Source organism: Salminus brasiliensis, chromosome 17, assembly GCF_030463535.1.
Source record: "Salminus brasiliensis chromosome 17, fSalBra1.hap2, whole genome shotgun sequence".
Taxonomy (NCBI): Eukaryota; Metazoa; Chordata; class Actinopteri; order Characiformes; family Bryconidae; genus Salminus; species Salminus brasiliensis.
The window spans coordinates 12743198-12755858 of NC_132894.1; the positions used below are offsets into that span (position 1 = coordinate 12743198).

Below are 12661 nucleotides of genomic sequence, written 5' to 3' on the forward strand. Positions count from 1 at the left end.
AGTGTTACTGAACTCTGCTAAAGCCTGAGTAGACTGATAAATCATTGTGCTGATCAGTTATTTATCTCAGTGTTACTGAGCTCCACTAAAGCCTGAGTAGACTGAGTAGACCCAAACCTGGTCCTGGATTTTTTGGGACCAACATTTAGATCGCACTATTGAAATGATTAGAGTGATAAGGTGGGCAGAACTTGTAGAGCACCAGGGCATAACCTTCATCATCTTAGAAATACATGCAAGATAATGGAGAGTTTAGTCAAACACTGCAGTACAAATCAAAGTCCAAAAGAAGGCTAAAAAGGGAGGCTCAAGAGAAAACCTTTGTCACTTTGTTTATATATATATATATATATATATATATATATATATATATATATATATATATATATATATATATATATTATATAACACAATAAATCTGTAAGCTCTATCACTGTTCAGGACCACTACAGAGCAGGTATTATTTGGATGGTGGGACATTCTCAGCATTGCAGTGACACTGACATGATGGTGGCGTGTTGGTGTCTGTTGTGCTGGTACAGGTGGCTGAGGAATTGAGAGTACTGAGAATAGTCCACCAACCAGAAATATCCAGCCAACAGTGTCCTGTGGGCAGCGTCCTGTGGGCAGCGTCCTGTGACCACTGATGAAGGACTAGAGAATGACCAACACAATCTGTGCAGCAACAGATGAGCCTTTGTCTCTGACTTTACATCTGCAAGGTGGACCAGACCAACTAGGTAGATGTGTCTAATAGAGTGGACACAGTACTGTACTTCCAAACTCCAGCAGACACCAACATGTCACTAACACACACACACTAGCGCACACACTATGTCAGTGCCACTGCAGTGCTGAGAATGACCCACCACCCAAATACTACTTTCTCTGTGGTGGTCCTGTGGGGTCCTATCCATTGAAGAACAGGGTGAAAGGAGGCTAACAAAGTATGCAGAGAAACAGATGGTCTACAGTCTGTAATTATAGAACTGCTCCTATATGGCCAGTGGAGCTGATAAAACGGACAATGAAACAAGAAGGTGGTGTTAATGTTATGGTATGATCGGTATAAATATAGTGTCTAATATACAGATATATGATCATGGCCTACTTTTCGCAAAGAGAAAAGCAATTGAGCCATCATCTAAAATATGAGGACAAACGTTGATTGTTGGATGTTCTGGCTACCAAGGAAGGCCAGCTTAGTTGCTATGGGGATCAGGTATCTATGGAAACTGGGAAAGCATTACACGTTAGTGAATAATGTCTGAGATATAATGGGCCTAGGAAATAAGCTGCACAAACTGTCTGCGTCCAAATTAGTGCCATGACATTTATTTGCTGCTGCAGAACAACAGCAAATAAAGACATTTTACAACCAACACACCTAGAGTTAAAAGACAAGTACATACAGGGTCATGAAAACTTATTTGACACAATTCTTAGATCTGATCGTCAAAGACTTTCAAGAAAAAGACAACATAAACCACAGCAAAATACAGTTTTAAATCATTTAATATACTAAATTAAAAAAATGCATCCAACACAACATGGCTGGCCCTGTGACAAAAAGTTGTGTATTGCATGTGTTGTTACCCAACCAAATTAGCTGATACCTTGTAGTAAAAAAACATTACTTGAATAGAATCTTTCCAGTAATAGGAAGCAGCTGGGGGGGGGGGGGGGGGGGGGGGGGGGTAACAACTTCTTCTGAGGTTCTGTGAGTCTTTATCTCCAAATGGAGAATATTCAAATGGTGTATCTCAACAGTGGTCGATTCCTGAAATTTTTGGAATCATGTTCTATAAGCTGATGTATTGACATTTATGGAGTCCTCCAATGTTGCTGAATAAAAAAGTTACAGTTTAAATGCCCCCACAGAAATCTTGTAGAGCCCAGTTGACAACCAGTCATCTTGTTCAGGGAGGCAATTCATTTTAGGTGTTAAAATGTGTTTTTCTTATTTCTTTGACAAATGAAACAAGCTTTTGAAAAATGTTTCACTTGTCTCATACTTTCTATGAGAATCTGTCACCATTTAGTGTGACAAATGTGCAACTACAGGTGAAATCAGGACAAACACAGATGTTTTACTTTCAGGAAATGAACCATTGGCTCAAAGGATATACTGGTGCTGGGTGACAAAGGATGAAGAACATTTGCTAAATCTCCCGGATTCATTTATTCAATAAAACATCCAAACTCATGATTTTATTATCAGAGAATAAGATCTGCTATTAAAACACATATTATCCCAGGTATAAAACTCCACCCTGTTTTAGACTGATGTTTTTGATCTTTTATTTACTTTTATTGGTCATCCAGTTCAAAATGTACTACCGAACCCATTCGACTCCCCAATAAAGACAACTAATGAGATTAGCTCTTTACCCTTACTGCACATTAATGAACACCTTCTGGAACTGTCCAGAGGACACTCTGGAACTGGTTTATCTGTAACCAACACAGAATTTTCAACAGACCCAACGTCCACATAAATTTGATGCACTCTGGAATTGATCATAAAGAGACATGGCAAGGCAAGACATTTTTGTTGGATACAGATTGAATTTGGCCTCCACCTTTAACCTGTTCGTGCAGTGAACACACACACACACACACACAGTGACAGTGTACACACATGCCCAGGGCGTTGGGCAGCCGTTGCTGTGGTGCGCGGGGAGCAGAGAGGGTGAAAGGTCTTGCTCAAGGGCCTGCCTTCCATCATTTTAGAGCACAAGTAACATGTACGCTTTTTTCTTATTTATAATGATGCTGAATGTGAATAAGTTGTTTTTGCTCAATAATCCATTTGAAACACTACACTAGAGTGTGAAACTGGCCTTAAACATCTCGTCAGCACATCCATCCAGCCAGCATCCAGTGTCACACTGACTATGAAGAGATGGTGCCCTCTAGTGGCACCACTGGAACAAGGCAGGCCAGTTCTGTGTGCCTTCAGTGAGCCCAAACTTTACTGGACATATTAATCAAAGTGCAAAAGTTTAATTTTGAGAATTTTGAGAACGTCTTACTATGAATAGCTAAGTGAGTAAAAAATTACCTGATTTCCAACAGGCATAAAGTTAAAGATGGCATTTCTTCAGGAGCTTTTTCACTTTTCCCTCAAAAAGCAAATATTTAAAAGGCCCTGCATGGTCAGTACTTCGTAACAACCCGTTCGGCAAGCACCACATCTTGTAAATGCTTTTTGCAGCTAGTTTGGAGTCTTTCCTGTTTGAGGGATTTTTGCCCAGTCTTCCTTTGCGTTTGTATTGATCTGTCTGTCTTTATTTTTTTCCTTTTTATTTTCAGTAGATTGAACCTGAATCACTGTCTCTGGAAAATGACCTCCTCTTTTCTGTATTACTCTCTGTACACTCTCTAATTATAGAACTACAGAGTGCTCATATATGGTATATGGAGCTGATGAAATGGACAGTGACAGTAGAAATAAGGTGGTTAGACTGTTAATTGTGTAATTATTCTATGCTTCCAACAGAATTTAGTACAAAAGGAACCAAATTTCACATGGAAAGAATCTACGGGCTTGGCACACTTGTTTGCCCATTCCTCTTGGAATATCCTTGCAAGCTCCGTCAGGTTGGCAGGAGAGCATTCAGTACAGTCATTAACAGCTCATTCCACATATGTTCAATTGGATTCTGGTCTGGGCTCTGGCTGGGCCACTCAAGAACATTCACAGACTTTCTCTGTAGCCACTCCTTTGTTCTCTTGGCTGTTTCCTTCAGGCCCAGGTCCAGAGGTTCAGAGCTGTGGAGCTGTGTAGTTAGCTGCATTCACCTTTCCCTCTGTCAGGCCTTTTTCTGTACCCTTCTCCAGATCCATGCCTTGACACAATCCTGTTTCTGAGGTCATTTCTTTATGGCTTAGAGTTGGCTCTGACATGCACTGTCAACTGTGGGTCCTTATATAGGCAGGTGTTGGCAATCCTCAATCATGTCCAATAATTTGAATTTACCACAGGTGGACTCCAACTTCAGTGACTGCCCCGTTTCTAATAATTCCGCTGTAGACATTTATCATCAAGCATTACATCTGTCAGACAGTAGTATAAAAATGGGCTAAGTGATACTAAGTGATTTAATTTAGTGTGCAGTGTGACATGATTCATTTGTAAGGTAATAAATCTAAGTTTCCTTGTTTAGATATTTTGTTAAGAATGGTTGCAGAAAACTTGCTGCAATGTATTTTATCACCACACTTCTACTTCTCAGGGCCACCAGGGGATTTTAACCTGGCCCTGTTAGCCAGAATAGGGATTCCATCTTTTTTTTTTTTTATGGCAAAGAAGCATGTTACAGTGCTTCCATGGCAAACCACAACAGCAGTTGTTATAGATTACCAGCAGAACAGATTACTATAACTCTTCAATTTACTCAGGACACAATAATGAGTGTGTTTAGCTCAACATATGAATTCTCTATTGAAGAACATTAAAAAAATACAAATTAAAAGCAATAACTCTGTAAACACAGTGAAAAAATAGAGATATGCAGAACAAAATACTTAAAAGTAAAATAATAAAAAAATAAACCAAGAACATGGCTGTGAAACATGTACTGACTTTTACAAGTGAAAAACTAACTTTTTGTTTTTGTTGAAACTCCAGCAATGTTTTTACAAAAAGCATGCTACTTCCTAGCAGAGTTAGCAACACTGCTTGTAGTAAAAATGTGCAAAAACAATGTGCAAACTGGATTTGAGGTAAAGACATAATTAACATGGAGACCCATAGTTTAACCACGTTTCCACTGTGTATTATTACAAAAAGGCAGAATGGTATCATGCATTTCCTCAAGCCTCAATACTATTCACGCTGGCTCTTAAGAAATATCGGGCTAAATCTTAGTCTTAACCTGAAACATTTAAAGTTTAAACCATGAAAATAAAACCACAACTGAACTAAAGCAAACAAATGTGCAACAAAACACCGGTGCTCTCACCAACGTACACCCTAAAATATTTTAAAATGGAGGATTTAAAACAGAAAAATAAACAACAACTACAAAAAAACATACAAGGGTAAAATGAGAACCATTCTAGTAGCTATACTAAAAACTAAAATATCTGTATTGTCCCTCCTACCCAAGCACCACTGCAGCTGGCTAAAAATTGTTTAAGCCATAAGTATTTGGTAATAAATACTTAAATACCGTGTATGTGTTTGTGTGTGTTTCCATGTAATCATCAGGTCATCAAATGCAGTAGTGTAGACTGTGCATTTGAACAGAACAGGTCTTGAGTAAAAGTCTGTATAGTGCATAGACTTATTCCGGCACCTGTGCAGCAGACAGGTACTCGTTGGTGCTGCGAAGTGCAAGGGACTGCGCTCTGCGTCGGGCCAGCCTGGAGTTTGAAGGAGGAGAGAGTCTCATGGAGCACACAATGGCCCCGCTGTCATCCTCATCCTGCTCCTGTGCCTCATCTTGCTGGGAGAGCTGCCTGTTAAAGGCCATGACCTCTGCCGCAAACTGAGTCAGGTCCTTAGTGCTGCACTTCCTAGCAGTCACACAGAAAAAGCCGGTTACAAATCAGTGCAGACCAGAGCTGCTCTACTGTCATAAATAAGATGAACTATAAAATATAAAGACCAACATGTTTAATAATATTATAATAATTAATTGCCTATAATAATGGGGCAGCTGTGTCTTAAATGTTGGTTGCAGGTCCAGTCTCCTGGACCAGCAGGATCTAGGGGTGGGGGGGTTGGGGCATCTAATCCACACTTGCTCCCAAAGCACTAAGGGTGCAAGTTGTTTTTAGGTGCATGCTTTGGGTGCATGTTCCAACTTTTCCAATTCACTAGTGTCAGCGTGTGTGTGTGTTTATTGCCACATATAGGTTGGGCTGATCTCAGAGCAATTTACATTTGAATAATGTGCACTGGTTGGCAAACGTAATGTTAGGAATCTTGCCCAAGAACTCTTATTGGTGTTGCATGGTGTGCCTGCCTAGCCTGCCATAGGGAAGGAAGTGTACAACGCATGTATTTTTCAAAGCTTTGTAGTGCATGTACACCAACTGGACCAATATTTGATGTCAGCATGCAGAGTTTTGAGTGCTTAGAAACAGTAAATCTTGAGTGCTGGACTGAGTGCTGAATCAATTAAATCATTAACCTCATTACCACAAATCAAACCCCAACACCCAAACACCCAACGCAACTATGTAGACTTTAAAAATATTAATTTAATAGCCATTAAAAAAATAATAAGAACAACAAAATACCTTTGTAAGACATGTGGAGTTGGAAGACCTCTTTCGGGAGCATTCTACAGGGGGGCATGCACGAAACAAAACAAAACATGAATTTCCTGACATCCCAGACAAGACAAAATCTCACAGCAATACATATACATTGATATACCTCCATGTACACTTTGTCCTAATACTTTTGTCCATATGTTTACATCTAGGCTTTTTATAAATGCACAAAAACCTTCTACTCAACATTTTCACTTGACAACCAATAAAGTTTATCTTATCTTACCATAACAAGCTGATAAAAGGAAAGAGAGAAAGTGAAGCAGCAGCAGTCTCACCCCTTGCACCCACGGGTGCTGCAGGACCTGTGCAGCACTGGGCCGCAGCATAGCATCTCGCACCAGCAGCCGGGAGATCAGGTCTTTGGCACTGTCTGAGATATGAGCCCAGTCCCGATCACCGAACTCATACTTTCCCTCCTGGATCCGTTCGAACAGGTTGTTCTGTTTTTAATCCCACAATGAGTGTTTAGCTTGTTGTACAGGAAATGAGTGGTGTGTTGAAATGAGAGATACAGTGTAAACAAGGCACCCTCAACAAGACAATATGTAAATGCAGTGGATTGATTTATGCAGTGCTTAAATTAATATGCATACGTCTTACCTGGCAGGCACGGCAGGTTTCCCCTCGCTCCCAGCCACAGTCAGTGCCACAGTGGCCAGTAAAAGGTGGACTGCCACTAAGCAGGATGTAGAGGATGACACCTAGGCTCCAGAGATCACATCGTTTGTCGTAGAATGATGCCTCATCTGTAAAAACCTCAACCACCTCTGGAGCCATGTACTCAGCTGAACCACACTACAGAGAGATGACACAGTCTTTTCAAAACCACACTTCAGATGACCTAAATCCCTTTCAGCAAATGTGGCTTATGCTGTTGTAGGATAAGCCAACAAAAACTGATGATTCTCAAAATTCGAGCCAGCAACAGCTCAACATATCATTGCTGTCAGAATAAAGTCTAGCATCACCAAAACAGTAGCTTTAATAAGATTTGATTCTGAGTCATTGTGGTCCATTTCTATTTGTCCACTTGTCACACAATATCCTCATACAATGTAAATGGCAGCTACTGATTTTTAATCATGGAAAATCAAACACAAAAATTAAGATAAAGGTTTTGTGGTTTTCACACATTAAAACGTAGCTTTGATTTCACCAACACATCTTCTTAAGACAATTTAGACATTTAATATCTGACTGACTGCCAACCCAAACTGATGGTCAATAAAGTCACTACACTGGAGTTATGCAGGCTTTCTGTTCCTGCATTAGAAAGCTAATTCATGAAATGTCTCTACAGAATAAACACTTTTACAGACTAAATGAAAAAAAAAGTTTTTTCTTCTGTCTACATCTGCTATATCTTTGCCTAAATCCTTTTAAGGTTTAAGACTCCTTAAGTCTGTTTACATACAAGATGCAAAACCAGACTGTCCTACGTTTGCATACACTCCTGACCTCCCTGTTGTACTCTTCATTTACATGCACAGCACATCACTGCTCTACACATTTATTTATTCTACATGTACATATTGATATTTGTATATTTTATATACATGTATATTTTGTATATATGTATTTATTGTCTATGCACCCTGTCTGGTGTTTTGTCTATTGTCTACCTGCCTACCTATTCTGCACTGGAGACTATAGTCTAAAAGTGTTTCATTGTAATGTACAAGCCTGTATTAGTATAATGACAATAAAGTTGAACTGAATTAACATATATATGAAAGCATTCGCTACAAAGCTATTTTCATACTTGTTTGGTGAACCTTTTTTTAATCATTAAATAAGAAATAATGAACTGTACTTCCAAGGTTTCATGGCAACTTACAAATGTGATAATGCACCTATCTGGGTAAGAGTCACTTTTACAGGTGTTTATTTCCTTGAACTACAAGCTGTTGTCATGATAGTCTGTTTGCATGTTCCTCTGATTCTTAAAAGTAACAAATAATCTGAAAAATCTTGCAGCTGTATCCCTGCCATTTAAACGGAACTACTGTATGTAGGCAGACAATGGAAGGACGGAAATTTCAAATGTGCATGCAGTAGACACGTACGGCAACCGCCAAGGTCAGCAAAACCTGCATGTGAGTGTGTGTGTGTGTGTGTATATACCGGTGTAGTAAGTTCTGGTGTAGTTATGGGAGTACAGGCACTGCTCAACTTTACTCCACTTCCCAGGTCAAAATCACAGATCTTCACAGGAGACACCTACACATGCAAATGTGACTTAAGTAGTATATAAAGATGACAGAACTTAACCCAACAGTAGCAGTAGCATTGTGTTTGTGATGATGTTGACTTACATGTACTGAATTATTGGAAACTAACAGAATCAATGGAAATACTCAAGTAAGAAGCTGTTTTAGAAATTGCAACAGTAAAGAACCAGATAATAAAATCTTCTCTTCTGTTAACATAACCATTGTCATGGTATCAGTATCTTCATATCAACTACACATTTTAACTCCTGTGAAGCCATTAGGAGTGCAATAAAACTGTACCTTATCTGCATGTACACAAAGGATGTTTTCAGGTTTCAAATCCCGGTGAGCAATTCCTACAGGACAGAATTGGAGTGTTATTAATTAAACAAAACTTTTTTAAACATGGTCATAAATAAGCAAAATGAGGAATCGCCACCTTTAGTGTGCAGGAAGTCAAGAGCTTCAGCTATGTCCCTAACAACACGACTGGCTTCCCGCTCGTCAAAGTGTTTCCTCCTCTGGATGTGTGTTAGAATGGATCCTGAGGAAATGAACAAGTAGAAAAGAGGGTACACAGAAAGAAACAGAAAAAAGGTTGAAGAAAATCAAACCTTTATGACCAACTTAGCAGATTAATGTTTGAGAGGACTGTACCTCCATGCAGCTTTTCGAACACCAAGTAAAAGCAGCGGTCATCCTCGAAGAACTGAATGAGCTCCAGGATGTTTCTGTTACGAAACACAGAGAGGTCATTCCAATAAGCCAACGCAGTTAATGATAATTATCAGATTACTTTTATTATTTTAAGGACAAATTATCGTACTTATTCCCTTGGCACTGATACAAGGTCTCCACCTCTCTGAACGCTCTACTCCGACTGTGGCCGGCAATCTTCTCAATGATCTTTTGAGTCCAAACACAGATATACATTTAAAAATCTTAGATATTGCATATGTTAGTCAACCACAAGAACTAAATTACAAAAAGAATACATTTCATGGCAGTACTGTGAAGTCGTACCTTCACAGCATACTCTTTGCCGTTTTGTAGGTTCACACAGCACTGGACTTTAGCATAGGCCCCTTGCCCCAGCACCTCGTCTGTGAGCCTGTAGAGATCTACAATATAGAGTTGAGTTTAGTCACACAGTAAATGTTGCCTGAGTGACCTGAAACAGGAAATGTGATAAATATTGGGCAAGAGCATCCTGTCAATGTTCAGCTCCATCTTGATGACAGAAGCACAGTGGAGCTGATTACTGTCAACTATTATTAAATAAACACTTTAACCTATTCACAACTGCTCAGAATTGTAAGTGGGATTGAACACATTCTTACATATTAATGATGTTTTAAGTGTATTGGCAAATGCAACAGTGACGCAGATATTGACTCATTAATGATTCACATGAAGCAAACAGTGCAATTAAAACAGACGTTCTCCCGATTATACAAGCCATGTGTTTAGACACATTTACTGTAAAATGGTATGAGAGAAATACCACTGAATGTGTCTGTGGAGCTGTCTGCTGCTCGGGTCCGCCGCTTTTTCTTCCTGCGTATCCCTGAGTCTGCAATATTCACTGGCTGACTGCTCTCCATCGCTGCTACACAGAGAAAAAAAAGAAACCCTAATGCTGTGAGATTATGTGGCATTGTCTTAGTAATGAACTGATTTTGCATCAAGATGTTTCCGAGCCATAACAGCATAATTCCACTTCAGTTACGCTCAACATAGGAGAGGATCTGTATTAAGCATGAACTGAATCTTGATATCTGTACCTGATGATGTCTGGGAGGCACAGCGGGAGGCAGGAGGAAGCGGAGGGAGGCCTGCATCACCATTTGACGGACCAGGCGCCATAGACTCTCTGGTCACCTGAGGAACACGAAAAAGAAAATGTACACATAAAAGAAGAATGTGAAATTGGGAAATTACAGGGTTTCATTACAGTGAGGTTGTCTATAGGCAGCCTGCCAGGTAGGTGAAAAGAGGGCAGCTGGTGAATGCTGGTGTTGACTGGGGCTTTTCCATGTTCCAAACATACTGCTTCCAAAAAACATCAGGACATCTCAGAACAGTCAGGACACTTTCTGAAGTGTCAGAGTTATATATAGAGACTGCTCGTACTTAAAGCTCTAAATTTACACCTGACCTCTTATCAGAAAAAGTCATGACATGACAGCAGGTGTACATTTTTCAGAGTGACTGAGCTCATGAGAATAGAGATCACTTTCCAGAATTGGGCGATCAGATTTCACTCTGTGACATGGGCCCAACTATTTAAATGAACAAACTAATGGCGGGAAGCACAGAGATCAATCTGTAAGCTGTCGACACTGGTTAACTAAATGAGGACACTAAGGTCCTCAGTTTAACAGGTAACCCAATTATAAAGAGTTGTGTAATGCGTCTGGATTTTGCTTTGGCTTTACATAAAAAGGCAACATTAAGGCCCACATGAAAAGTCTGAAAGGTAGTTGAAAAGTGACAACTTAATTGATTACTATGTGCTTTATCAGTCAATACAACTCAAATGTGCAATCATTACCTGGCCCGTGCAGTGGAGTTGGCTCTGCCTTACCATCCCTGCGAGCTGAAATTACAAGTGAAGACATGTTGATTGATTGAGTGTTTTACCCAATTAATCATCCAGTAGCAGTCTTGCTTTACGTGAGCAATTTCTCTCTGTTGGTCAACCAGCATTTCTGCAATCTCGAAAAGGGGAAACTCCAGATACCGCACAACGGATGAGAGCAAACCATGTCGAGTAACAAGCAACACGAATTCAACAGCTTGTCTTGATGAGAAGTTCAACACAGTAATATAGCTCTGACTTATCTAGTACGAATGTACAAGCTTTAGCTGTTTTGCTAGCCTATCTGTGTAACGTAGATCCAAGCAACAAGCAATACTACTGTCCTCAATAATCTAGTGGACCTTTTCTGACAGCACGACTATGCACTTAATGCTAGCAAGCCTATTCAGCAGGGTTGTCAGTTAGCTAGTTTAGCTACAGTCTGACCACTTCAATTTCTGGGCGATTCATTAACGTTACGACTGAATACATAGCTAGCTATTTACTGTAGCTAGCTAACTACTAACGTTATAACTATGCATAGCCACACAGCCAACCCCAATACATAGCAAAGTCTAAAGAAACTGAAATTATCTAACGTTAGCTAGCTAGCTAGCATTTGCTGGCTCAGTAATGTCGCGTATTTACTCTAGCCTGCTAGTGAACTGTCGCTGATACGGTAACTGTCAGTAAACAAACACACAGCTGCCTAGATGTTTTGGTGTCAGTAAATGTAATTGAGTCCTTCTAAGCAATTCTGAACACAATATTCCAGTAATTAAACAGGAAAAATAACCAAACCTGGAATTTTCGCCGGTCCTGCCTGCCTCTGCCAGCCTGTCAGAACAGTGGAGGCGCGCAGGGAGGGAAAGTGTGGCGAAAGCACAACAGTGGTCAAAGCCCCGCCCACTTCGCTAATCTGAGCTCCCATTGGCTGCACAGGAGCGCGCGAGTGCTGACGCTACAGGTCAAGTATTTAGACTTCATCATTTGAAGAGAACGGTTTTACCTTTCCACTGTCTGATCTCTCAGGTAATGGTGTAAATGGAATTACAGGAAAACAGACCAGTGATCAGGTTAAAAAAGGCTTTTGCAAACATGTGAAAGAGGAATGACACATTTCTGTGTAAATGTAAGTCAGAGTTTGATGTTGCAGTGCCGTGGAAAACGTTTGGAAACCCCTGGTGTTTTTGTGAATAGCTACTAAGCATAATGTGATTTGCAAGGCCTAAACCTAAAGATGACACATTTCTTTAATATTTTAAAGCAAGTACCTAGTACTGTTTTAAAAGAACAAAAGTGAAGAAAGCAAACATTTGAGCACTCTGCAGGTGTTCTTCTGATGATTCTTTCATGAAGGTCATGAAGGTCATATTTGTGCAGTGCACCACCACCCCAGAGTCTGCTAAATCTTCCTGAAGATCTTTTGCAGTCAATTACAAATTGTGAATTTGACATTTTAGCAATCCGACATGCAGCTCTTCTGGAAGGTTTTCTTGGTTTTTCAGGCTTTCACCGTTCCTGTCAAATGCCATTTTAATTGAATTCTGAACTAAAAAAACAGTTACTTAAAAAT

General features: G+C 39.9%; 1 protein-coding gene across 2 annotated transcripts; it reads right to left on the reverse strand.

The window, feature by feature from the left end:
- Nucleotides 1-2178: 2178 nt before the first annotated feature.
- Nucleotides 2179-12197, reverse strand: mknk1 (MAPK interacting serine/threonine kinase 1). 2 transcript variants are annotated; one of them, XM_072660600.1, is made up of 14 exons: nt 11887-12197; nt 11059-11103; nt 10289-10385; nt 10009-10110; nt 9528-9625; nt 9331-9410; nt 9162-9235; nt 8944-9048; nt 8805-8860; nt 8416-8511; nt 6892-7086; nt 6567-6731; nt 6253-6296; nt 2179-5523 (listed from the first exon to the last, which is right to left on the reverse strand). In XM_072660600.1, the coding sequence occupies exons 2-14, from the start codon at nt 11092-11094 to the stop codon at nt 5292-5294; spliced, it is 1380 nt and encodes a 459-aa protein (XP_072516701.1). In that variant the 5' UTR covers nt 11095-11103; nt 11887-12197; the 3' UTR covers nt 2179-5291. The 2 variants fall into 2 exon arrangements, with proteins under 2 accessions (XP_072516701.1, XP_072516700.1); XM_072660599.1 differs by having other exon boundaries at nt 2180-5523; nt 10009-10113; nt 11887-12196.
- Nucleotides 12198-12661: the final 464 nt, after the last annotated feature.

Bases quoted from the DNA above. Each gene is read 5' to 3' on its own strand.
- mknk1 (XM_072660599.1), bottom strand. From the start codon at position 11,094: ATGGTAAGGCAGAGCCAACTCCACTGCACGGGCCAG. The intron at 8,512-8,804 runs GTACAGTTTTAT...TTGCATGTGTAG, and splicing joins TTTGTGTACATGCAGATAAG to GTGTCTCCTGTGAAGATCTG. The intron at 6,297-6,566 runs GTGAGACTGCTG...GCCCCCCTGTAG, and splicing joins AGCACCCGTGGGTGCAAGGG to AATGCTCCCGAAAGAGGTCT.